The sequence below is a fragment of the Pituophis catenifer genome, unplaced genomic scaffold (genome assembly GCF_029215685.1).
Source record: "Pituophis catenifer annectens isolate HBS135680 unplaced genomic scaffold, rPitCat1.0.hap2 SCAF_2, whole genome shotgun sequence".
NCBI lineage: Eukaryota > Metazoa > Chordata > Lepidosauria > Squamata > Colubridae > Pituophis > Pituophis catenifer.
The window spans coordinates 27,798,691-27,825,702 of record NW_027256882.1 but is presented as its reverse complement, the minus strand read 5'-3'; the positions used below and the strand labels follow the sequence as shown (position 1 = coordinate 27,825,702).

Sequence of the window (27,012 nt, the reverse complement as noted above, 5' to 3'; positions counted from 1 at the left end):
AGTATTAAGTGGGAGAGGAAACTAGGTATTCCAGTGGACAAGTATGAGCCAGTAATGTGCTGCAGCCGCTAAAAAGAGTCAATAAAGTTCTAGGCTGCATCAACAGAGGGATTGTGTCAAAACAACAAGAAGTAATAGTACTGCTTCACGCTATGCTAGTGAGACCACACTTAGAATACTGCACCCAGTTCTGTTCACCACAATACAAAAAAGATGTTGAGATTATGGAAAAGATGCAAAGAAGAGCAACTAAGATGATTAAGGGTCTGGACACTTAAATTGTATCACAATCAGTTGAGGGAGCTAGGATAACAAAGAGGATTATTAGAAGGAACCATGGTGAGAGAGCTTTTAAGAAGTGTCTGTGGTCCCCGCGATGCCTTCTTGGCAAGAGCTCAGACTAACAAAGCCATCTATTTCTGTGCGCTCATAATCACAAACGCCTCCATCAGTCCCAAAGGAAGGGGACCTCCCAGAGCAGAAATGTTTTTTTCTCACCACGATCCTTCACATCCTTCTGAGTGATCCACCAACTGGATATGAAAACAATTATTTCCTCTCCGTGATGCTTCCAACAAATGACATCCACTGCAATGGATTCTTTTTCTGGCTGAAATACAGCTAGTCCTCATTTACCATTTGCCTCGTTTAGTAACCATTCCAGATTATGATGGTATAAACAAATATTTTTTGGCTAACAATGAGAATGGAGATTCATTCTCTGAGCTTGTAGATTGTTTTCTGAACGTTTCATTATCAGGGTAGGTAATATTGTGTGGTCAGTAGGTCATGTCAGGTGAGGGTTTAGTGATACGGCTTGTATCAACATTCAACCAACCCCAAACCTCCCCAACTAGCATTTCACCTCCCAATGTCCTTCACCTGATGTGACCTCCCCATCACAAGACCCTCACCTGAAGTGAGCCACACTTGACCAATGACAAGACCTATCACTAGAGCCTTATCCAACATGACCCTCTCATTGCGAAGCTCTTATAAGCAGGAGAACATCAACTATGACATTCTCTAAATTCCACTGAAAATGTTATCTAGTTTGGTAACAAAAAATTCAAAAACCAACCCACAAGCTTGGGGAACGAACCTCCACCCTCAATTCTTACACCTCAGCTACAGATACTCAGCACTATTGGCAAACTATCTTTGCATTTACAACCATCACATTGTTAATGGAATCAAGTTGGTAAATTTAGGGAGTCTGCACACAAATAAGTGCTTCATGAGCTTTTAAGGCCTAGAATCTAGTTAATTTTAAAAAGCTAAGCAGTATCAAGCTTCCAATTTTCAAATTTCTGTCTCTTACAAAACTAAGTGTTACACTTAGCAGTTACCCTGCACTCCCCAAGACAAATAACTGGCTAAAACAGTCAGTGGCACACTGTAGATAAGTAACACCAGCACTAGACTACTGTAGAGTACAGCGGAATGTTGGTAAAGGAGGCAAAAGGAGTTTAAACATTGTCTATGGAGATTCTCAGTCATCCAAGTCATGGTTGTCCCTAAGGTGCTTTTTCAAGAGGTAACTGGACTTTCTGGTTTTTCTTTGAAGGTGTTTAGCTTCTCATACAAGAAGCTTCTTCAGCTCTGACATGGAATATTTATACTTCTTGCAGACAGCTAGTCATTTGCATTCTTTTAGCAAGTTGATAAGGTCCCCTGGAGGTTTATCTGTGTCATCTGAATGGTGCAAATGGCTGTGTAGCCTTTTTGAAACTGTTGAAAAAACTGTGTTCTAGACTGAAGATAGATGATGCTGTATCCCTCCCCCTCTGTTGAGAGAGGGCTGTTCAATTTTGACATCGATGGCCTCTTTCACTCCTTTTAAACCAGCAATTCCCTCTGTCCAAAATGTGGACTTTGCTGTCTTCAAAAGAGTGGCCTTTGTCTTTTAAATGCAGATGGACTGCTGAATCTAGTCCTGATGGGTTTGTTCTCCTATGTTGTGCCATGCATTTATGAAGTGGTTGTTTTGTTTCCCCAATGTACAGATCTGCACCTAGCTCACTGCATTGTACTGCATACTGTATACCACGTTGCTCAGTTTGTGTCTGGGTGTTTTATCCTTGGGGTGGACAAACTTCTGCCTTAGTGTTTTCTTGGGTTTGAAGTGTCACATTTCACTAGGCTCAGTTGCAAAGGTCAGTTGCTAGAAGTAAAAAAATGACTTGATAGCATTTAATCAGTGAAAAAATCTTGAAACGCCTTAGATAGAGACGGGACAAGCCTGTTTTTCTGCCTCCTATATGGAGATAGCGATCAGGTAGGCATCATCTGTGCCTGAAAAGTGCATAATACATAATAAAGGAGTTAAAACCATCGAGTACTGTATTGCTAGAAAGGATTGGAGGAGAGGAGAAGGGCAGAGGAACTTCCGGATCACTCAATGGGAAGAAGGTGGTGTGCAGAGTGGTTTTTCCGCTCTTCCCAGGTTCGAAGCAGCAGCTGGCAGGTGAGTTGAATAAAAGCCATAAAAGTGTGCCCAATGTGGTAAATACTTTAGTGAGCATGGCAACATGGTGACATCAGCGGACTCACATCACATATGAGTGTCCTGATTGTGTGAAATTTTCATTCGAAACTCACACCTCATGAGACAACAGAGGACTCGCATGGAAGAGAAATCTTTTGAATGCCCTATTGGTGGCAAACGTTTCACTTACAATTCCAGGCTAGTGAAACACCAGTGGACTCACACAGGAGAGAAACCCTTTGAATATTCTGATTGTGGAAAAAGTTTCAGTCAGAGTTCCCACCTCGTTCCACACCAGAGGACTCACACAGGAGAGAAACCCTTTGAATATCCTGATTGTGGGAAAAGTTTCAGTCAGAATTCAAGCCTGGTGATTCATCAGAGGACTCACACAGGAGAGAAACCATACGAGTGTCCAGAATGTGGGAAAGATTTCAGTACTAGGGCTAGCCTTTTAAATCATGTGCTTATACACACAGGGGAGAAACCATTTAAGTGCCCCGAGTGTGGACGGTGTTTCAGGAAACATTCCACCCTTATCACACACAAGAAAATCCACATGAGGCCCAAAGTGATGAGTGTAGAGAAGATTTGAATTTTATTTCTAATGTCCCATTGTAAGTTCAGCTGAAAAATTGACTCTTTAATTTGACTAAAAAGACTTTGCTTGATTTTTTGTAGTCAAATATGTCATGGTATTAGACAGGAAGGAGGAAAAAAATGGGTTATTACATATGAGTTTGATAATGGCTACCTGGCCATCAGCAGCAGAAGTTATTTTTGCAGAAATTATGTAATTTTTAAAAAAATCTTTTTGGGAGTTTTATTTGCCTTTTTTATCATGATAAATGATAGAAATGCCAGGTGTGGTTCCTCATATAATGAGAAAACGAGAGAAAAAGCAGAAGGGTTTCAAAGTCTTTTCTTAACAGTTCCAGGAATTCAGGGCACCAAGCAGCCATTCAATGGTTGAAACACTTGTTTTGCTTTTTAGTAAATAACAAAAACCATACCTTGAGAAATCAATAATTGCCAAAGCAAATTTGGCCGCTCCCATTGATAGTGATAGAGCAGACATTTCAAGCTCAAGGCCTGTGGAACAGTGAGTGGATGGCCCTGGCCAGGCACTCCCCCTGGGCGTGCACACAGGCGGCAAGTGCGCGGGGTCTGGCGGTGCCCAGCAGCAGTTGCAACTGATTGACATCACACCATCTGGCCTCCTCTTGCTCGGCCTCACAGAAGCAATTGCTGGGGGAGGGGGGCACCAAGCAAGTTGCAGTGGCAGCCTGCAGAAGCGATCGCGGGGTGGTGGTGGTGGCGCTGGGCAAGCAGCAGAAGCTTTTGATCAAGAACTACCGTTGGAAGCTTTAGATTCAGCTCTGTCCTTGTGTTCTGGAGATAAAATTGTGCTAGCAGAGCTCTCCTACCATTACAATGGGGCAAGCCATTGCTGCCACATTTGGGGATCTGTGTGGTGCCCGTGCTACTGAGGGAGAGCAAAACCTCAGGCAGGGCAGGCTTGGGCCTAATTTTCTACTCAGTAAACAATTCAGAGGCTTCATTTACATCTCCCTCCCAGTGCACCACTCGTGCACACTACCAGAATCAGCTCTCACATGGCCAGAATCATATTGCAGAGGTGAGGAGGGGGATCTAAATGACCGCAGCCTCTCGCCCACTCTGTCTTGGCTTTCCCACAATCACAACAAAGCAGGCAGTCATGCGGAGCATCGGGATTGCGTGTCTCCCCCCCCCCCCCGTGCCTTTGCCTCTTCCTGCTGCTGTTGCTGTGAGGACGAGTTTCCACTCACTCTGTCTCATCTCTCAGCTTGTGTCCTCTCCATGCCTATATCTCTGCCTGCTACTTGAACAGGTAATCAACTCGCCTGCACTGTGCAGCCCCAGAGTGTGCCAATCAAGCTGCTGGACACCGTTGGCCCCCATGCGTGCTGCCTCTTATATGTGCTCCGGTGGGGTGGGGCACCCGGCTGGGCTGATCACCCTGATACCGTGTTTCCCCCAAAAATGTGTCTTTTGGACCCCCCCAAAAAAATATAAGACCGGTCTTATTTTCGTGGAAACATAGTAGTTAAATCACGCTTATTACTAACAAGTCCCAAACATCATCAAAGGAACTAAGCACAACATACATTTTATATACTTCTAAAAACACCATTCCTTGCTCTTCTAATTCGAGGACGGTTTTTCTCATAAACTGGAGGTGATCCAACACACTTTCATCCAACTTCAGCCTCATTCTATAAAGTTTTCTGGTGAGAGTTACTTGGCCAGCCAGCATTCTCTAGCAGATGTAACTTCAGGCACATGTATGACCTGATTATCTTCCAAGCACAAAATGATGCTGGCTACTGCTTTCTCATTTTGCCTTTGCCCCTCCTCATTGAGATCTGCTGGAGGATGCTTACAACTGTCGACAAATCCTCCCTTTACAGAAACATCTCCATCTTTATGCTCCCTGAGAGATAATTCATCTCCTTTAAGAGGAACTACAGGAAACCCTCCTCCCATTCCTGTAACACATAGCTGCCTTTACAGGCCAATCATCCTCAACCTCCCTGAGGTTCACAGTGAAACTTTTACCTCAGAAAAAGTTTACTTCTGGCTCTTCAGGGCACTTCTGGGCCCATAACCTGTCAGGGAATTGCATAGCCGGGTTCCAAATGGAGTCATAGATGCTGACACAAACTTGTAGTTTTAAATAAATCTAGTTATATATTACAAGTACATAAACAGTAAACTAAATAGGAGCATCATCAGGTAAATCAGCACAGCAGGAAAAATCATGAGGTAAATTACAGACAACACATACAGAGGAAAAAAGGCGGGGAAACAAGGAAACTCCCCCTTTACACTCACAGCAACCAATCTCATCTTAGATTGCCTCATGCAGCAGCCAGCTCTCTCCAACCAACTAGCTATAACTGTGTATTCTTACTCATTGTCTAACTAACCCTTCACAGCTATTAATTTAAATATTTTAACAAGCTGGTTCCCCTGGAGCATCTGGCCTGATGGCTGCTGCAATGTCCTAAATCCTTGGGTGCCGCATTAAATCAATCATAAAAATTTGAGATGTAGAGAGGTATTGATTTCAGCTGAGAGTCACCCCTAGGAAAGCTTATTCTGCAATTCTGTAAAACCTTCATGAACTTTTAGGGCTCAGAACCTAATCTCCGTAAGCTAAATAGCATCACATTTCACTGTTTCACTTGGCTCAAAAGTCAGTATCAAGAAATCAAAAATGGCTTGATGGCATTTAATAGTGGAAACATCTTGCAAGTGCCTTAGGTAGATATCATTAGGTAGATATCAGGAGATGGCGATCAGTTAGGCAACATCTGTGCCTGAAACCCCCATAATACAATAGGGGGTGCCTGTGGTTGAGTTTAAGGAGTTAAAACCATAGAATACTGTATTGCTAGAAAGGATATGAGTAGAAAAGCACAGAGGAATTTCCTCTTCCAGATCACTCAATGGGAGGAAAATGGAGTGCAAAGCGGCTTTTGTGCTCTTCCCACGGTCGAAGCAGCAGCTGGAAGGTGAGTTGAAGGGAAGTGGGAGGAGAGTCCGGGAGCAAGTCGGTTGTTCGGTTTCCTCCACGGCCTGGAAGCGGAGAAGCAACTGGGCTGAAGCCTCTCAGCTGCTGCTGCTGCAGGTTCCCTCCCTCCCCAAATGGAAGCCCACTGGTGCTGCAGGCTGGGAAACTGGTGGCTGCAATTTCTGTGGGTGGGAAGATTGAAAAAGTCTCTTTCAAGTGAAGGTTGATTCTTTGGGAATGGCTTCCCTCCAGAGGTTGTGGCTGCTCCCATCACTGGAGGTTTGTAACAGGGTTGGAAGGAACCTTGCAAGTCTTCTAGTCCAACTCCCTTCTCAAACAGGAGTCCCAACATCATTTCAGACCAATGGCCGTCCAGTCTTTTCTTAAAACCTTCCAGTGATGGAGCCCCCACAACCTCTGGAGGCTGGTTAATTATTCTTGCTGTTAGGAAGTTTCTCCTTAGTTCTAGGTTGCTTTTCTCCTTGATTAGTTTCCATCCACTGCTTCTTGTCTTGCCTTCCTCTCTTCTTTGTGGCAAATCCTCAAGTATTGGAACGCTGCTATTATGTCACCCCTAGTTCTTCTTTTCACTAAACTAGACATAGCCAATTCTTACAACCATTCTTTATATGTTTTGGCCTCCAGACCCCTAATAATCTTTGTTGCTTTTTTTCTGAACTCTTTCCAGAGTCTCAACATTTGTTTATAATCTAGTGACCAAACCTGGATGCAGTATTCTAAGTGAGGTCTTATTCTTTATAAAATGGAACTACTACTTCATGTGATCTTGAGTCTATCCTTCTGTTAATGCAGCCTAGGATTCCCTCATCTAAATTGAAGAGTCCTGGGCCTAAAACCGAAACTTGAGGTACTCCACTAATTACTTCCCCCCATATAGATGTAGTTCCTTTAAGGAATACACTTTGACATCTGTTTGTCAGACAGTTAATAATCTATCTGTGTGGATGGATGTGTCTGTCCCACATCTTCTAGGTTATGGATGACTTTATCAAATGCTTACTGAAATCCAAATATAACATATCCACGGGATTTCGCTGGTCCACTAATTTAGTTACTTTGTCAAAGAATGAAATAAAATTGTTTGGCATGATCTGTTTTTGACAAACTCATGTTGGTTTCTGGTTATAACTTTGCTTGTTTCTAGGTATTTACAAATTTGTTGTTTGGTTACCTTTTCCACAATCTTCCAAGTATTGATGTCAGGCTGATTGGTCTGTAGTTTTGCGGTTCTATATCCCCCCTCCCCAATTTTTATTTTTATTTTTTGAACATGGAAACTACATCAGCACTTTTCCAGTCCACTGGAATTTCCCTGGTATTCAAATGTTTTTGAAAGGTATGATTCAATGGTTCTGAGATCATGTCTGCCAGCTCCTTCAGAACTGGGATGTAATCAATCTGGTCCTAGTGGTTAGAACTTGTCTAGAGTGGACAGTTATTGAGAACCATTTGGGAATATTCAGTTGTATATGCAGTCCTCACTTACCACGTCTTCCCTGAGCCTTCAAAGTTACTATGGCCCCGTAAAAGAAGACATAAACCTGATCCATTAATTTGTGGTCATTGTAGCACTTGTTCATTGACCACAAGTCAGCAGTTCCTGTGGGTAGGAACGTGCAAGAAAAGGAGTTGCACCAATTTGTGTTCTGCCAACTGGTGCACATTTATGCTGGTCACTGCATCTGACACTCATATTCCCAATTTGTGACCTTCCCAGCTAGCTTCTGACAAGCAGAATCAGTGGGTATACTGGCAGGAAATTAAATGTCCCAGTCATATGAAATGGATGGGGAGGAGTAGGCTCAAGCTCAGCCCTTCCAAGACTGAGTGGCTGTGGTTCCCGGCATCCCGATATAGTCAGTTTACTCCATCACTGACTATCGGGGGCGAGTCTTTGGCCCCCGCGGAAAGGGCGCGCAATCTGGGAGTCCTCCTGGATACGCAACTGTCCTTGGAGGAACATCTGACGGCTGTAGCCAGGGGGACCTTCTGTCAGGTTCGCCTGATTCGCCAGTTGCGGCCCTTTCTTGATCGAGATTCCCTGTGCACAGTCACTCATGCCCTCGTCACCTCTTGCCTGGACTACTGCAACACTCTCTACATGGGGCTCCCCTTGAAGAGCACCCGGAGGCTCCAACTGGTCCAGAATGCGGCTGCGCTGGTAGTCACGGGAGCCGCATGGCGCTCCCATACAACACCTCTCCTGCATGAGCTGCACTGGCTCCCAGTGGTCTTCCGGGTGCGCTTCAAGGTGTTGGTTATCACCTTTAAAGCGCTCCATGGCATAGAACCTAGTTATCTTCGAGATTGCCTGCTGCTACCGACGGCCTCCCATCGACCTGTGCGCTCCCACAGAGAGGGCCTCCTCGGGGTGCCATCAGCCAAACAATGTAGGCTGGTGACCCCCAGGGGGAGGGCCTTCTCTGTGGGGGCACCTACCCTCTGGAATCAGCTGCCCCCAGAGATAAGGAGAATCCAAGACCTCGGTGACTTCCGCCGTGCCCTTAAAACCTTCTTTTTCCAGCAAGCCGGGCTGGCCTAACACTTTTTAAAATGTTTTTAATTGTCTGTTATTGTTTTTAATCATGGGGCCAAATTTATATATATCTTTTTAATTGTATTTTAATGTTTATAGTTTATGTTTTTACTTGGCTGTTCACCGCCCTGAGTCCTCAGGGAGAAGGGCGGTATACAAATTTAAAAATAAATAAATAAATAAATAAATTGCCTTTAATTAGGCAATTAAAGTAATTTTAATTGTAATTTAAATAGTAATTAGCTTAATTACACAGTAATTAGCTTAAGAACTATAGAGGAACAGATGTAATTTGGCACTGTCATGTGACATCATGCTTAGTGATTGGGCTGTTTAGTGACATGGATACCAGTTCCAATTGTGGCTGGTAAGTTAGGACTGCTTAAATTGGGATGTCACCAGAGTGTTTGTGGACAGTGTTTTCTGGCCTTATTTGGAGCTGAGGACTTCCATGAGGAAAACTGGTACCTCAAATCTTGCAGAGACTTTAGGCATCATTTCATCAGTTAAAGCCCCCAGATGTCTAAAGTAAGCTCAGGAGGTTTGACTGTAACCATTTTGGGACATTTGGTCAGACATAGATTTTCTCCAAAAGAGAAGAGGAGAGTTCAAGATTTTAAAACACAAAATAAAAAAAGCTCTATTTAACTAGGGAATTGTAATAATTGAGATACTATTGATTGTATATTGTGTTGAAAGCAGAAATGGTTAAGTTGTGGTTTGGAGGAATATATGGGGGAAATTATTTTGTTTATTATTATTGGTAAACATAATTGATTTGTAAGAAATTGGATTGCATGGAAATAATTGAAATATTTATGTTCATATTGATTAATATACAAAAAAAATAGTTATATAATTAATTGATTTATATTAAAACTGTTGAATTTGTATTAAACAACTGTACTATTACATAATTAACCAATGTGAGGATGGATATAAAAATAGATGACAATGGGAAGGGGTATAATATAGAATAGATGGAAAAACTGAATTTGATTAAGATTAAAGATGAGGATGAAGAGTAATATTGTTTTTTTAAAAAAATAGATGAGGAATAAATATGGCAAAAAGGAAATATAGAAATTATAAATTTAATTGAAATGACTAAACACTGTTTAAATTTGTGAACCAGCCAAATACTCTGTTCAAAGAAAATACATTGTATGTTTGTATGTGTGTTTGTCTAAAAAATAAAAAAAACCTTTTTTAAAAAAAAAACAACAACCAAAAAGGTAGGTGCGTCTTATACTCCGGTGCGTCTTATACTTCGAAAAATACGGTATATAATCTATACCCAGCAGTTCCAGATATATTTGATGATAACCCTTTGCAATGCTAAAAATTTGACCCAAATCAAGGAGAATTTCATGATTGATCAATGTAAGAAGTTATTCTAGCATTGTGACCTCTGTTTTTTTTTCTGTATACTTTTTTTCTTTTTCTCAAATCTTCTGCAACCATTTTATAATTAACAATACACTTTTCTTTGAATCCTATAGACAAAAGAGGATGGCAATAAGAACACTCTGGACAACTGAGAATAACAAGCAATGTTGAAAAGGAAAGCAAATGGACCCAGAAATCAAACTATTTTCCATTTCCTTCAAAAAACTGCACAATTCTCCTTCCCCGGCAGCTGATAGACAAAAGAGAGAAAATCAAATTAGATTCTGAGCTGAAAAAAGTAGGTTATGTGGAAGGATAAGGATACATTACATAAAAAGTCAAGGGAGATTATTTTTTTCATTCCGAAAAAGAGGGATATCTCTGGAAGTCAGTGGGGAGGAAAAGGTCCATTGGAAAGCCACGTAGAACAGACTGTGATACAGGCCTCGCTCTGGGAGGAAAAGAACAGCTTGAATCAAAGCAGCACTAAACAAGGGATCATCCATAGATTTGACCTACTCAGGAATATCAGTTGTGGAAAAACTACATAGATGTGCCTATTGTGGGAAAGAGAGAACTTTAAAATCACAGCTGATTATGCATGAGAGGATCCAGACTGGAGAGAAGCCATACAAATCCTCTCAGTGGGACAAAACCTTTGGTCAAAATAGCTCTGTTGTGGTTCCTGGAAGGGCGCACACAAGAGAGAAGCCGTACAAGTACTCTCAATGCAGTAAATGCTTGAGGGAGTATGGCAACTTGGTGATACACCAGAAGACACACAGGAGACACAACCTTTTTAATGTCCTGATTGTGGGAAAAGTTTAAATAAAAATTTTGACCTCATTAGCCACCAGAGGATTCACACAGGAAAGAAAACATTTGGGTGTCCTGATTGTTGGAAAAGTTTCACTCAGAATTCCATCCTGGTGATAGAACAGATGACTCACACAGGAGAGAAACCCTTTGAATGCCCTATATGTGGGAAAAGTTTCAGTTGTAATTCGAATCTGGTGAAACACCAAAGGATTCACACAGGAGAAAAACCCTTTAAATGTCCCATCTGTGGCAAAAGTTTCAGTCGTAATTATGATCGGGTGATACACCAAAGGACTCACACCGGAGAAAAACCCTTTGAATGTCCTGTCTGTGGGAAACGTTTCTGTTGTAATTCTGACCTAATTAAACACCAGAGGACTCACACAGGTGAGAAACCCTTTGAATGTCCTGACTGTGGGAAAAGTTTCAGTCGTAATTTCAACCTCGTGAGACACCAGAGGATTCACACAGGAGAGAAAACCTTTGAATGTCCTGATTGTGGGAAAAATTTCAGTGATAATTCGAGCCTGGTGATACACCAGAGGACTCACACAGGTGAGAAACCCTTTGAATGTCCTGTCTGTGGCAAAAGTTTTAGTCAGAATTGCAACCTAGTGATACATCAGAGGACTCACACAGGAGAAAAACCATTTGAATGTCCCATCTGTGACAAAAGTTTCAGTCACTATTTCAGACTTGTGATACACCAGAGGATTCACACTGGAGAGAAACCCTTTGAATGCCCTATATGTGGGAAATGTTTCCGTTGTAATTCTGACCTAATTAAACACCAGAGGACTCACATAGGTGAGAAACCCTTTGAATGTCCTGACTGTGGGAAAAGTTTCAGTCGTAATTTCAACCTCATGAGACACCAGAGGACTCACACAGGAGAGAAACCCTTTGAATGTCCTGATTGTGGGAAACGTTTCAGTGATAATTCCAGCCTGGTGATACATCAGATGACTCACACAGGAGAGAAACCCTTTGAATGTCCTTTCTGTGGCAAAAGTTTCAGGCAGAATTCTGATCTGGTAATACACCTAAGGTCTCACACCGGAGAAAAACCCTTTGAATGTCATGTCTGTGGCAAATGTTTCACTCGGAATTCCACCCTAGTGGTACACCAGAGGACTCACACAGGAGAGAAACCATTCGAATGTCCTGACTGTGGGAAAAATTTTAGTGATAATTCCAGCCTGGTGAAACATCAGAGGACTCACACAGGAGAAAAACCCTTTGAATGTCCTAACTGTGGGAAAAGTTTCAGTCAGAATTCTGATCTGGTGATACACCAAAGGATTCACACCGGAGAAAAACCCTTTGAATGTCCTGTCTGTGGCAAACGTTTCAGTCGGAATTCTAACCTAGTGGTACATCAGAGGACTCACACAGGAGAGAAATCTTTCAAATGTTCAATCTGTGGATGTTATTTCAGGCATAAATCATCCCTTATTGCACACAAGGAAATCCATATGAGGCAAAAGTAGATATGTTTAAAGAACGCTTGAATTTCATTGCAATCTCCCATTGAAATTGTCGGTGAGAAATTGACTATTTGAATTCTGACCTGATTCTTTTTACTCAAACATGTCTCAGGATTACACTTGTAGGTGGGAAGAAAAAGAAAGTGGAAAGGCTAACAAATTGTTTCTGGTTTTCAGCAGCAGTTTCTGGATATTTCATTTTTGCAGAAGTAGTGGAATGCCTGAAAAAGACATTTGGGTGATGTGTTTGTATATTGATTATGGAATTCCCACATCTGGAGTTTCAGTCTTCTGCCTTAGTTTCCTCCAGATTTGGGGCCCCAGAATTCCCCAACGAGCATAAAAGTTGTACTCAAGATACAACTATTATGGACCTTGCAATTATGGTTGTGTGTTATAACGGCCATTAAGTGAGACTGCTTTCCTTAACTACCTGCATCCCCCTGCTCTCCCTGATGCAGCCATTAATTGAATGTTAAGTCGCTAAGCGGAACACTGGCTACCTTAGGCCTGAGGAAAACTCTTGGAGGCCTAGAGCAGGGCCTGTCTTACCTGTCGCAGGCATCCCTCGGCCTTCCTCAAAGACACCCTGTGCTCTGTTTCTCAACCCTTGTGTCCCCTCGGCCCTTCCCTCCTCTACACAGTCCCCCCAGTCCTTTCACTCTCCCCCTCCCACACAGGATCCCCACAGGTTTTTTTCACACTCCTACTGGGTCTCTGTAGTCCTTATGGTGCACTCCCACCCCACTAGGCCTCACACCCTCCACCTCCTTACCTCTCTGATCCTCATGTTGGGGAAGGGAAGGGACCCGCATCCCTGGCCCTCATGACTGTGTCCTGGAAGCAGTGATCATTTTCAGTGGGCTCTGAATTTGTTCCTGGGCCATGCAGTGGACTTGTGGAAGCGGCTGCTATTTTGCCACACTGTTGCGCAGAAGAGTGACAACAAATCTCTCTGTTTTGCTACCTTAACATGAGGGGAAAAAATGTACAGTATTGAAAAATGATTCTTTTTAAAAATGCATTAAGTTAGAATTATCAGTAGCTTTGACAAGGGGAAAAAATGGGTATTGTCGCTGTTGCTATGACCGTTACGGCAAGGCAAGTTGCTCAGAGTTGCCTCAAACTGTGAATTGGGTAGCAATTAATAATTTAATAATAGTTTAATAATAAATTAATTTAATAATAAATGTAAAGTAATGTAAAGCCCATTTCCCAACTCTTGCTCAGTGATAAGGACTCCACACATAGTGGATTTCTAACACAATTGTTAATTTGTAACCTATCCTTTGTGCATTCCACATCTCTATGACCAATCTGTCTTCCTCAGCTTCCCTTGCCTCTTCATTATAAATCAAAAATTTGTTTCAGTCGTACATCAGCCTAGCCACTCTGTGCCTCTGATGATGGGAGCTGCAATTAGGCTTTTGCCTCTTAATTTATTTGTTGCATTGCTATCTGTCCCAGTCCTAAATTCTATGAAAGAATGACAGTTCATTAGGCACAGTTAAAAAATTTGAGTGGCTAAACTGGATCTGTTTTGATTGGCATTCTTCTCAGATTCAAGGATGGTCTTTCTCCATCAGTGCCAGTCTGAGCGATGGAAAGTAGGACATTTGAAACTGGACAACTAAGCTATGCTTTTCCTTTTAACTTTACAACCGCTAAAGCAGTGATTGGTTGCACCAGTGGATTTGTAGGATTTTGAAAATCATAGAATTAGAGGATCAATCTGACTTCCCTAATGATTCTCTGAATTCTGAACCAGATTCATCATATAACTTGAGGTCACCATAGATGGAGACAATGAGTAGACACAAATGTTTCAGAAAGTCTAGGGATGAATTTCTATAACATAAGAACAACTTGGCTGAGCAATTTGAAAGCTGGTCCTGAGTGTGGCACTTTGGGTATTTGAAGGTGCCTGTGCCCTCTTTTTGGTTCTTCTGGGCTCTGGGCTCCCTGGTTTTATTCCTTCTTTTAAAAGATTGAGAATTTCACAAGTTATTCCCAAGCTAGAGCTTCATCCAGAATGGGTTTGTTAAAAACAGATCATGCCAGAGAAACATCATTGCAATTTTTTATAAAATAACTAAACTAGTGAATTGGTAAAATGTTGTGGAGATAATATACTTGGACGTCAGCAAGACATTTGACAAAGTAGACAACAACTTAACTTCTTGGTAAGATAGAACAATGTGGGATAGACAGAAACAGCACCAGGTGGATTCACAATTGACTGACAAACTGCATTCAGTTGATAGTCCTCAATGAACTACATCTACATGGAGAGAAGCATGCAGTGGGGTACCTCAAGGTTTAGTCTTGGGCCCAATACTCTTCAACATTTACTCGTTTAGTAACCATTCCAGGTTATGATGGTATAAACAATTTTTTTTGGCTAACAATGAGAATGGAGATTCATTCTTCGAGCTTGTGGGTTGGTTTCTGAATGTTTCGTTATCAGCCTACTGTGGTCAGTAGGCCTTGTGATGGGAGGGTCATTTCAGGTGAGGGTCTAGTGATATGGCTTGTATCCTGTAAATTTGGATAAAAATTTCTTTAGGAAATTGGATCAGGCAATAAGCAAATTTATTTGGCAAGGGAAAAAACCACAAATTAAAAGAAAAATGCTACAGGAACACAAAACGAGAGGGGGCTTGGGGCTCCCAAATTGGGAGTTATATTACCAAGCCTCGTCCCTTCTCTGGATAAGAGCCTGGGTATCCCTCTCGAGAAAACTCATATTAACGCTTGAGGGATTTGATCTTCACCAAGGCTGGCATTCAGCTTTGTGGGCACAACAAGGAAAACAATCTAAATATTTTACTAACCACTATATTAGAAAAATTTTAATAAAAGTATGGGAAAAGGTGAAGAAACAAACTTATACCCAAGTTCCTAAATGGGTTGTCCCATTGGAGATGGCAACTTACCCGACTGTTTACAATATAAAAAGAAATTGGACCTACAATATCTTGATGGATGGAGGAGGGAACTTAATATCAAGAAAGGAACTTCAATTAAAAGGAATAGATATAGATTGGTGGTCATATGCCCAAATTCAAGCTAGATTCTGTAAAGATAAACAAGAGTATGGTATTTACCAAACAACACAACCACTGGATAGACTTCTTCTGGGTGTTGAAACAAAATTCATATCTAAGACCTATAATCTTTTGCTATCAAGGTATGTAGCTGAGGCGATAGTGAAAGATACGATGATTGCCTGGGAAGACTGATGCAACTTGAAGAATGGCAGGGAATATGGAATAGATCAATGAAATTGACACTATCAGCGGTATTCAAGGAGAATTTCTACAAAATGATTTATAGGTGGTACCTTCCACCAGCTAGGATAGCTAAAATGTTCCCTGGATTCTCGAACAAATGTTGGAAGTGTAATTCGGCCAGGGGCCCCTTTTTTTCACCAGTGGTGGACCTGCCCTCAGATCAGGAAATTTTGGGAAAAGATTCAAAAATGATTGAACGAGATAACAGGTGCAAATTTCCCCCTAATTCCAGATTCTTACTTACTCGGAATCAAATTAAAAGACGTGGGCAAGTTATTTATTTATTTATTTAGCGTATGGCTGGTCACACACAATATTAAAACACTTCATTTTTACAGGTTAAAACAATTAAAACAATTTAAAAAAAGCAGTAAGAAAACCTAAGAGGAAAACAGAAATAACATTTCAGAGTTTAATGTTGAGTTTGGAGAGCCAGTCAGTAGCTGTCGTTGTTACGCAGAGGAAGTCCCTAAAATCTCCTGGATACCTTCTGTTAGAGCATTCCCTCACTATATGTTGGATAGTCTGTCGGGGGGCCCCGCAGTCACATTGTGCTGAAGGCAAGCAAGATTGGCACCTATTCATCCATATTACAACAGCAGCGAGAATGGCACTTGCCCAACAATGGAAAAATGCAAATACACCATCAGATCAACTTATAATAAATAAGAGATTGAATTGTGCAGAATTGGACAAATTAACATATATCTCTTCAGCTTTGTCTTAATGGAGACTTCTGTGCAAGACAATTTATAGAAGCACATGGCAATTGGCAGACTTAAACTTTCTTCCTTCAGAAATGAAACAAACACTGGGCATGCTTGGACACAGCCCTGGCTAGTATGAATGAAGCTTGCTTCCTTGGGCCCTCTGACCTGTTGATGCTCCCAGGTCCTAAATCCTTGGAGCTGCAAGAGATCAGTCATAAAAGTTTAAGATGTAGAGAGGTTTTGATCTCCACTGAGACTCATATCCTTACAAAAATGCAGGAATATTTAGATCAGCTTCCAAATGCAAACTAACACCTTCCAAATATTCTGCTCAGGAATAATCAAGGCTAAATTCTTACTTTGGAAATTGGGAAGACTGCTCCAGCAAGATTCACTCTCCAATATTATAGATGGGGAATTAATGTTGCATGTTCCATTAGTTTATTAGTGGAATCAAGCTAGCAAGCTGGCAATAATTTAGGGAGTCTGCACAAAAATAAGTGCTTCATGAGCTTTTAAGGCCTAGAATCTAGTTAATTTTAAAAAGCTAAGCAGGATCAAGCTTCCAATTTTCAACTTTCTGTCTCTTGCAAAACTAAGTATTAATGAATTACCCTGCACTCCCCAAGACAAATAACTGGCTGAAACAGTCTTCACCAATCCTTAAAGGAGGTGCGATTTGACTGCTGTATGCATATAGCATAGGTGGCTCAGTGGCTAGGACACTGAGCTTGTCGATCAGAAAGGTCGGCAGTTCAGCGATTCAAATCCCTTGCATAGGTTTTCTGTGTGATCAGGGGGTTGGGCTAGATGACCTCCAATGTCCCTTTCAACTCTGTTACTGTTAAATAGTTCCCCCCTTCTTCCCCTCTTGGTATAGTTCTCCCTTCTTTGATGGGAAGCTTTTTGCTCTATTTCTGTGGTGATGAGTGAATCCTCGTGAGGCCTGGATGAACAAATTAGGGATAATCATCATGGAGAAAGTCTATCGATGGGATCACTGGAGTTGAAAACAACTTGACGGTGCATAATCAATTTAAAAATCTTGCAACTGCCTTAGGCAGAGATGAACAATGTAATTTTCAGCTTTATATCACTAGATGGCGCACTAAGGAAATTTTGGAATGTGCTGAAATGAGTAAATTGACATTTGAAATTAGGGAACAGGAAGACAATATTATTTCATATGGGATTTATTTTATCAATGGTTAGACAAGAAAGCATGGAAATGAAATATGAAACATGAAATGGATAAAATAGTAAAACATATAAAGAGGGTTCATTTTCCTTATGGAGGATAAGCTACTGTCAAATAATTGGTAAATGAGAATAATAATGTAATAAACTGTTAAATAAGAAAATGTTGGATAGAGGATTAAGCACAAAAGATTTGTAACCAATCAATACACTTTCTGTAATTGTAATGGATGATAATTGTTTTATGTTTTAAGTTTTGTTTAAAAATAAAAAACTTTTTTCAAAAAAAAACCCAAACTAGATGGCGCACTGTAGATAAGTAACACCAGCACTAGACAACTGTAGAGTACAGCGGAATGTTGGTAAAGGAGGTGAAAGGAGTTTAAACATTGTCTATGGAGATGCTCACTCATCCAGGTCATGGTTGTCCCAAAGGTGCTTTTTCAGGAGGCAGCTGGACTTTCTGGTTTTTCTTTGAAGGTGTTTAGCTTCTCATACAAGAAGCTTCTTCAGCTCTGACATGGAATATTTATACTTCTTGCAGACAGCTAGTCATTTGCATTCTTTTAGCAAGTTGATAAGAGCCTTATCACCAAGAGCCTTGGTGGCCCAGCAGACTGAAGTGCTGTTAGGTAGCACCAGCTGCCTGCAATTACTGCAAGTTCAAATCTCACCAGGCTCAAGGTTGACTCAGCCTTCCATCCTTTCAAGGTAGGTAAAATGAGGACCCGGATTGTGGGGGCAATAAGCTGACTTTGTATAAAAAAGAACACCGCTTGGGGGGGCGCCGAAAGCCCTACTAAGCAGATATATATAAAAGTATGAAGGCTATTGCTTAACGCATTGTAAGCCGTCCTGAGTCTCCGGAAAAGGCGTCATATAAATCGAACCAATAAATAAATAAGGTCCCCTGGAGGTTTATCTGTGTCATCTGAATGGTGCAAATGGCTGTGTAGCCTTTTTGAAACTGTTCAAAAAACTGTGTTCTAGATTGGAGATAGATGATGCCGTATCCCACCCCCTCTGTTGAGAGAAGGCTGTTAAATTTTGATATCAATTCACTCCTTTCAAATCAGCAATCCTCTCTGTCCAAAATATGGACTTTGCTGTCTTCAAAAGAGTGGCCTTTGTCTTTTAAATGCAGATGGACTGCTGAATCTAGTCCTGTTGGGTTTGTTCTCCTATGTTGTGCCATGCGTTTATGAAGTGGTTGTTTTGTTTCCCCAATGTATAGATCTGCACTTGGCTCACTGCATTGTACTGCATACTGTATACCATGTTGCTCAGTTTGTGTCTGGGTGTTTTATCCTTGGGGTGGACAAACTTCTGCCTTAGTGTTTTCTTGGGTTTGAAGTGTCACGTGGTCAACCAACAAAACATACATAACTTGGCATGCTGGGTGCTCTTGGATGCAGCCCTGACCAGCAGGAGTGAAGTTGACTCCCTTAAGAGTGTCTTGTCTGATGGTGCTGCCATGTAATAAATCCGTGGGAGCCACAGGAAATCAGTCATAAAGTATTGGAATGTAGAGAGGTTTTGATCTCCACCAAGAGTCACCCCTAAGAAAGCTGATTGTGTAATTCTGTGAAACCTTCATGAACTTTTAGGGCTCAGCACATCGCTAATCTTCTAAGCTACCTAGCATCACATTTCCCTATTTCACTAGGCTCAGTTGCAAAGGTCGGTTGCTAGAAGTAAAAAAATGACTTGATAGCATTTAATCAATGAAAACATCTTGAAAGGCCTTAGAGACGGGACAAGCCTGTTTTTCTGCCTCCTATATGGAGATAGCGATCAGGTAGGCAACATCTGTGCCTGAAAACTACATAATAAAGGAGTTAAAACCATCGAGTACTGTATTGCTAGAAAGGCTGGGAGGAGAGGAGACGCGCAGAGGAACTTCCTCTTCCGGATGACTCATGGGAGGAAGTTGGTGTGTGCAGAGTGGCTTTTGTGCTCTTCCCAGGGTCGAGGCAGCAGCTGGCAGGTGAGTTGAGGGCTGCAGGTGGGAGGAGAGTCCGGGAGCAAGTCGGGCTGTTCGGTTCCCTCCACGGCCTGGAAGCGGAGAAGCAACTGGGCTGAAGCCTCTCAGCTGCTGCGGCTGCTGCAGGTTCCTTCCCTCCCCAAATGGAAGCCCACTGGTGCTGCAGGCTGGGAAACTGGGGGCTGCAATTTCTGCTGGTGGGAAGCTTGAAAAAGCCTCTTTCAAGTGGAGGTTGGTTCTTTGGGAATGGCTTCCCTCCAGAGGTTGTGGCTGCTCCGTCACTGGAGGTTTGTAACAGAGTAACACAGCTGGAAGGATCCTTGGAGGTCTTCTGTTCCAACCCCCTGATCAAGCAGGAGATCCAATACCATTTCAGACAAATAGCTGTCCAATCTCTGTTTAAAAGCCTCCAGTGATGGATCCCCTACAACTTCTGAAGGCAAACTGTTCCACTTGTTAATTGCTCTTAGTCTCCTTAGCTCTAGGCTGCTTCTCTCCTTGATTAGTTTCCATCCAGTTTCTTGTCCTGCCTTCAGGGGCTTTGGAGAATAAGTTGACCTCCTATTCTTGGTGCAACTCCTCAAGTATTGGAAGATGGCTATCATATCACCCCTATTCCTCCCTTTCATTAGACTAGACATACCCAATTCCTGCAACTGTTCTTTATATGTTTTAGCCGCCAGCCCCCTAATCATCCGTACTGCTCATCTCAGAGCTCTTTATAGTGTCTGTCAATTCTTTTTTTTATATTGTGGCGATTTATTATTTATTGGTTCAATTTATATGCTGCCCTTCTCCGGAGACTCAGGGCGGTTTACAATGTGTTAAGCAATAGCCTTCTTACTTTTGTATATGCCTGCTTAGTAGGGCTTTTGCCCCCCCCCCCAAAGCGGTGTTCTTTTTTATACAAAGTCAGCTTATTGCCCCCCCAATCCGGGTCCTCATTTTACCTACCTCGGAAGGATGGAAGGCTGAGTCAACCTTGATCAAAACTGGATGCAGTATTCCAAGTGTGATGTTAATCAAAGCATTATAAATTGGTACTAACACTTCATGTGATCTTGATTCTATCCCTCTGTTTAGGCAGCCTAAGATTGCATTGGCTTTTTTGGCGCTGCATCATGGTATTGGCTCATATTTAGGTGATTTTCCACTGGGACAATCTCATGAGATCCATCTCACAATTACTGCTATTGAGCCAGGTTGTACCTATGCTGTACCTTGACATTTGCTTTTTTGTGGCTAAGTGTAAAACCTATTTTTTTCTCCATTGAATTTCATTTTGTTGGATAGGGCCCAGTATTACTCAGCATCTGGTTAAATCATCCTTTCCCAACTATTCCTTGTGAGGAGGGTGGAGCTGCTTCCTCTCAAGCAGCCTTGCTGACCATCTCTGTGCCTCTCTCCACTCTGCTCTCCTCACCTGTGGATTGAGCAGGAGGCAGCTCTTAATCAGAGGTGGTCTGGAGACTGTCATCTCTGCTGGCCCTCTGTAGCTGCTCTGCTTGTTTTTTTTTTTACTTCCATGTCTTGCCAATAACCATGATGTTTCCTATTGGTGCTACATCCAGGTATTAACCAAGTTCAATTGTGCTTAAAAAATAGCTATTGAGGACCTTTTGGGATGTTCAGTTTTATAGGTAGTCCTCACCTCAGGTTCCCTGAGCCTTCAAAGTTACAATAGCACTGTAAAAGAAGACGTACACCTGGTCCACAAATCAGTGGTCATCATAGCACTTGTTCATTGACCACAAGTCAGCAATTCCTGTGGCTATGAAGGTGCAAGAAAAGGAGATGAAACCAATTTTTTTTTTAATTTGATTTATATGCCGCCCTTTTCCGGAGACTCAGGGCGACTTACAATGCATTAAGCAATAATGCAGAATTTGGGTTCTGCCAACCAGTGCACATATATGATTGCCGCTGTATCCCATACTCATGATCCCCATTTGAGACCTTCCCAGCTAGCTTCTGACAGGCAAATCAGTGGAGATGCCAGCAAGAATTCATAAGTCACGGTCATGTGAAATTGCCTTTAATAACCCACAGTGATTTGCTTAACAACTGCAGTGGAACAGATTTAAGTTGGCGCTGTGATGTGATATCATGCTCATGATCGGACTGCTTAGTGACCAGGTACCAGTCCCAATTGTGGTCAGTAAGTGAAGTCTGCTTGAATCGGGATGTCACCAGAGGGGTTGTGGGCAGTTTTTTCTGCCCATATTTGGATCTGAGGACTTCCATAAGCAAAAGGGGTGCTTCAAATCTTGCAGAGACCTCATTTCATCAATTAAAGCCCCAGGTTTCTAAAATTAGCTCAGAAAGTTTGACTGTAACCAGTTTGGGATATTTTTCAGGCTTGAAAAATTTATATTTGATGTATATTATTAATTATTATTAATTATTTTTTTTATTATTAATTTGATTTATATGCCACCCTTCTCCAGAGACTCAGGGCGGTTTACGGTGCGTTAAGCAATAGCCTTCATACTTTTGTATATTTTATACAAAGTCAGCTTATTGCCCCCACAAACTGGGTCCTCAATTTACCTACCTTAGAAAGGATGGAAGGCTGAGTCAACCTTGAGCCTGGTGAGATTCAAACTTACTTTAATTGAAGACAGCTGGTGTTAAATTACAGTGCTTAGTCTGCAGAGCTATCCAGTATATACGTTATGATTACTGTAGGAGGTTATTCTAGCATTGTGGCATGTTTGCTTTTTCATTGTAATGTATACTTTTTTCTTTTTCTCATATCTTCTACAACCACTTTATAAACATTACCAAATATACATGAATAAAAATTTACATTGCACTTTTCTTTGAACCCTATAGGCAAAGAGATGGTAATAAGAACACACTGGACAACTGATAATAACAAGCAACTTTGAAAAGGAAGGAAAATAAAACCACAGAATTCTCCTTCTCCAGCAGCAGATAGACAAAAGAGAGAAAATTAAGAAAAATTTCAAACTGGAATAAATAGATTATGTAGAACTCAAGGATACATTACATGTAAAGTCAAGGGAGAATATTTTTTATACATAAAAAGAGGGAAATATCTGGAACCCAGTGGGGAGGAAAAGGTCAATTGGATAGCCACATAGGGCAGACAGTGATACCGGCCTAGCTCTGGGAGGAAAGAAAAGGCTTTAATCAAAACTGTACTAAAAAAAAGGGATCACACATATTTTTGACCTCAAGAATATCAGTGGTGGAAAAGCTCCATAGATGTGCCTATTGTAGGAAAAGCACAGATTGCAAATCATAGCTGATTATGCACGAGCAGTTCCACACAGAATAAAAGCCATAAAAGTGTTCCCAAATACTTTAGTGAGCATGGCAACGCGTTGATACTTCAGAGGACTCACATCAGGTGTGTGTGTCCAGATTGTGTGAAAGTTTCATTGGAAATTCCCCATGAGACAACAGAGGACTCACATAGGAGAGAAGCCCTTTGAATGCCCTATCTGTGGCAAAAGTTTCAGTCACAATTACAGCCTGGTGAACCACCAGAGGACTCACACAGGAGAGAAACCTTTTGAATGTCCTGATTGTGAAAAAAGTTTCAGTCAAAATTCCAATCTGGTGAGACACAAAAGGACTCACACAGGAGAGAAACCCTTTGCATGTGTTGATTGTGGGGAAAGTTTCATTAGAAATTCCCACCTCGTTAGCCACCAGAGAATTCACACAGAAGGGATACCCTTTGAATGTCCTGATTGTGGAAAATGTTTTAGTGAGAATTTTAGCCTGGTTAAACACCAGAGGACTCACACAGGAAAAAAACTCTTTGAATGTTCTGATTGTAGAAAAAGTTTCAGTCGGAGTTCTCAGTTCGTGATACACCAGAGGACTCACACACGAGAGAAACCTTTTGAATGTTCTGATTGTGGTAAAAGTTTCAGTCGGAATTATGACCTGGTGATACACCAAAGGACTCACACAGGAGAGAAACCCTTTGAATGTTCTGATTGTGGTAAAAGTTTCAGTAAGAATTCCAACCTAGTGAACCACCAGAAGACACACACAGGAGAGAAACCCTTTGAATGTTCTGATTGTGGAAAAAGTTTCAGGGAAAGATCCCACCTCGTTGCACACCAGAGAATTCACACAGGAGAGAAACCATTTGAATGTTCTGATTGTGGAAAAAATTTCAGTCAGAGTTCCCAGCTTGTGATACACCAGAGGACTCACACAGGAGAGAAACCCTTTGAATGTTCTGATTGTGGGAAACATTTCTGTTGTAATTCTGACCTAGTGAAACACCAGAGGATTCACACAGGAGAGAAACCCTTTGAATGTTCTGATTGTGGAAAAAGTTTCAGGGAAAGATCCCACCTCGTTGCACACCAGAGAATTCACACAGGAGAGAAACCATTTGAATGTTCTGATTGTGGAAAAAAATTCAGTCAGAGTTACCAGCTTGTGATACACCAGAGGACTCACACAGGAGAGAAACCATACGAGTGTCCAGATTGTGGGAAAGGTTTCAGTACTAGGTCTAACCTTATAAATCATGTGCTTATACACACAGGGGAAAAACCATTTAAATGCTCCGAGTGTGGACAGTGTTTCAGGAAAGATTCTACCCTTATCGGACATAAGAAAATCCACATGAGGCCCACAGTGATGAGTGTAGAGAAGGCTCTATAAAAATCTTTCTGGGAGTGTTCTTTGCATTTTTATCATAATAAATGATAGAAATGCCATATGCAGGGTCCCCGCCTTCTCACTGTGTGTCCTCGAGGTTTTCAGCCCCAGCGTTCCCCAGCCAGCATCTCTTCGGGATAAGAGCACTCAGATTAGTTAAGAGATTGTGGCTCCTCATATATTGAGAAAGCAAGCGAAGAAGCAGATGGGTTTCAAAGTTAATCTTTTCACAACAGTTCCAGGAATTCAGTGCACCAAGCATGTCTCTTCAGATTTTGTCAAGAATGAGGCACGTAAGTTCGGAGAAACCATATGAATAGCAAATATATTGGGGGAATTTGGGGCAGTGACAAAAGCAGTGTAAAATTTCAAATGTAAAGGCTGTTCTCCCTTACAGGTGACCTTCATGCAGAAGAGCTATAGGAATATTGAGGAGAAAAGGGATTGTGGTTTTGAGCACAGGATCTCCAGGTTTATTCGCAACTCCTGCTGTGATCGCCTTTGCTTGGAGGAGCCTCCTTGTTAGCCTTTGATGGCTGGTAGGTGAGAGCAGAACCAAGGGACTGATATTTTGTGGTCCCCCCCCCCTTGGTGGAGAGATGTGGGGAAAAATTGTACAATTGAATAATGTTTCATTCCTAAAACAGCACTGCGTAAGAATCATGAATAGCTTTTGAGAAAGAAAAAAAAGAAAAGTCATTGGGACAAAGGAAAACATTGGGACACGGTAATGCAAAGCTCTTTTCCCAACACATGGTAGATGTTTGCTATTTTTTTCACTTCTATCCCAGGGTTCCTTAATTTTTTTTCAAAAATTTATCCTTCAAATAAAGACAGGAACATTATCTTTAGCAGTGAAAGTGACAGTTTAGCTATGCAGATGGATTATCCTGATTTTGCTGCAATCGGAAGACACCAAAGAATTCCAAGATTGTTTATTTCATCAACACCATTCAAAAAGACAGGTTACAATTTTTTTAGTAGGTCATCCGTTTGAAGGACAGCCAGCAACCTGGATCAGGCAAGGCATGTGGAGAAACCAATAAACTCTTGGCTTGAGTCTCAAGCTCCAAGTGTCTTTGAATTTAATGTGCAAAATTTCTAACCTTTAAAATATTAAAATTATATTTAATTATTTTTTCTTTTTCTCTTTCCTTGGTGTCATTTTTAGTGGACATGTTTATCATGTCCCGTCTTCTTATGGTTAGGAGTTAGAAACCCTTGCAATGATCCCAAAGCCTCTGAATCTCTTACAGGGCTATATAAAAATATCAAGCAAAATTAAATAAAGCCAATCTGAGAGTCAGAGGGGATAGTCTACAGGGCAAGTTCAAAAGGCATAAGTTCCCAATGAGAGGAACAGTACATTTCCTCAGAATGAAAGTTTGAAGCTCAGATTGAAAGGCATAAAGTATGTGTTATTTGGAGGATACTGGATCTTGAAAGCTGCAGCTTTGAATTTGGAGCTGGAGTAGCAGGAACAGCTGAATGGATAGATTTTGTGGGAACGAAGAAAGTCCAGTCTGACACTCATTTCCGGTCTTGCTTTAGGCACAAAGCCATCTCAGAGATCTTGGCCTGTCCCATCCTCTCAGGCCTTAGAAAGGTGAAATCCGCTTCCAAAAAACCTTGCCAAGGAAACTGCAGGGAATTTGCAGGATAACTCCCCAAAACCTACTTTTGTAACTGAGCAAACCTTGAAGAGTGAAGCCTGACCTACTTAGGTGCTGTGCCATAAACATTTATGAAGTTCTTGTTCCGCTAAATGAATTCCAGCTTCGTCTTATTAATAGAATAATGGAACATGGAACAAAAACTGGAAGCATCCACCCTCCTTGCTTCTACACCACATCTAGATACGAAATATTCTTTCTATCTACATTCTTGCAGATCATTTATCTCACTAGAAAGAGGAATTGCTCAGAGCAACTTTTCTAATCTCCATAGGAAATAGATTTCAGACTTATTCCCAAACTGCTTGAGCAAAAGACTTAGAGGACACTACTGTGTTTCCCCAAAAATAAGACCCGGTCTCATATTTTTGGGTTTTTTTCATAACATTTTGGTTGAAAACAATAAAATTTATTGTTGTCTTATTCCCCAAAATCGTAAACCTCTGTTTTCAATCCATTTTCCCCAAAGAGTCCAGTCCAAATAGTTTTCCAGTTAGATATGGCAAGTCCATTTCCCAGTGACCACCAACTTCATCACCTCAAATCCTAGTTCCTCACATATCAAATCTGTTAACTCCAAATCTGTAGAAACCACATCCGCTTCAGCCATCTCCAACCAACCTTCAACCAACCACCTCCAGCAGTTTCCAAACCATGGTGAGGGGGCTTTTAAGAAGTGTTTGTGCTCCTCATGGGAGCTTTTTGGGAAGAGCTCAGGCTCACAAAGGGATTCCTTTGTGTGTGCTCATAATCCCAAATGCCTCCATCAGTCCCAGAGGAAGGGGACCTCCCAGAATAGAAGTGTTTTTTCTCACCACAATCCTTCACATTTGGGTGATTCACCAGCTGGGTACAAGAATTATTTCCTCCCTGTGATGTTTCCAGCAAATGACATTCACTGCACATGGGCTTTTTTCTGGGTGTAATACAGATAGTCCACTCTTACAATTTGCCTCATTTAGTAACCATTCAAGATTATGATGGTACCAAAAAAAAAAAAAGCTTTGAAAACAATCATTGTATTTACACCATCCAGTTATCCCAAAATCATGTGTTAGCCATTAGCATGCTTCCCAACCAGCAAAGCAAAGTTCATGGAGAAGACAGAAATAAAATCACTAGCAGTCAGGTGAGATCTCACTTAATGTCCACAGTGATTCATTTAACGTCCATAGGCAAAGTGAGGTCAAAAGCCTGTTGCAA

General features: G+C 41.5%; 2 protein-coding genes across 2 annotated transcripts in view; one reads left to right on the top strand and one right to left on the bottom strand.

Annotated features, from left to right (window-relative positions):
• LOC139310039 (zinc finger protein 252-like) overlaps positions 1–27,012 on the bottom strand; it is a 371,392-nt gene that overhangs the window by 293,591 nt on the left and 50,789 nt on the right. The window lies entirely within an intron of this gene.
• LOC139313461 (zinc finger protein 850-like) lies at positions 10,205–25,224 on the top strand. The gene is made up of 3 exons (XM_070939069.1): positions 10,205–12,298; positions 12,861–12,990; positions 22,886–25,224. Exons 1-3 carry the CDS (start codon positions 10,935–10,937, stop codon positions 24,137–24,139), a joined length of 2,748 nt encoding a protein of 915 aa, XP_070795170.1. The 5' UTR covers positions 10,205–10,934; the 3' UTR covers positions 24,140–25,224.

Excerpts from the sequence above, each read along its gene's own strand:
- LOC139313461 (XM_070939069.1), top strand. The coding sequence starts at position 10,935 with ATGACTCACACAGGAGAGAAACCCTTTGAATGCCCTATATGTGGGAAA. Across the intron at positions 12,299-12,860 it reads GAAATCCATATGAGGCAAAA|GCATCCCTCGGCCTTCCTCA; the intron begins GTAGATATGTTT and ends TACCTGTCGCAG. Across the intron at positions 12,991-22,885 it reads CCCACACAGGATCCCCACAG|TTTCATTGGAAATTCCCCAT; the intron begins GTTTTTTTCACA and ends ATTGTGTGAAAG.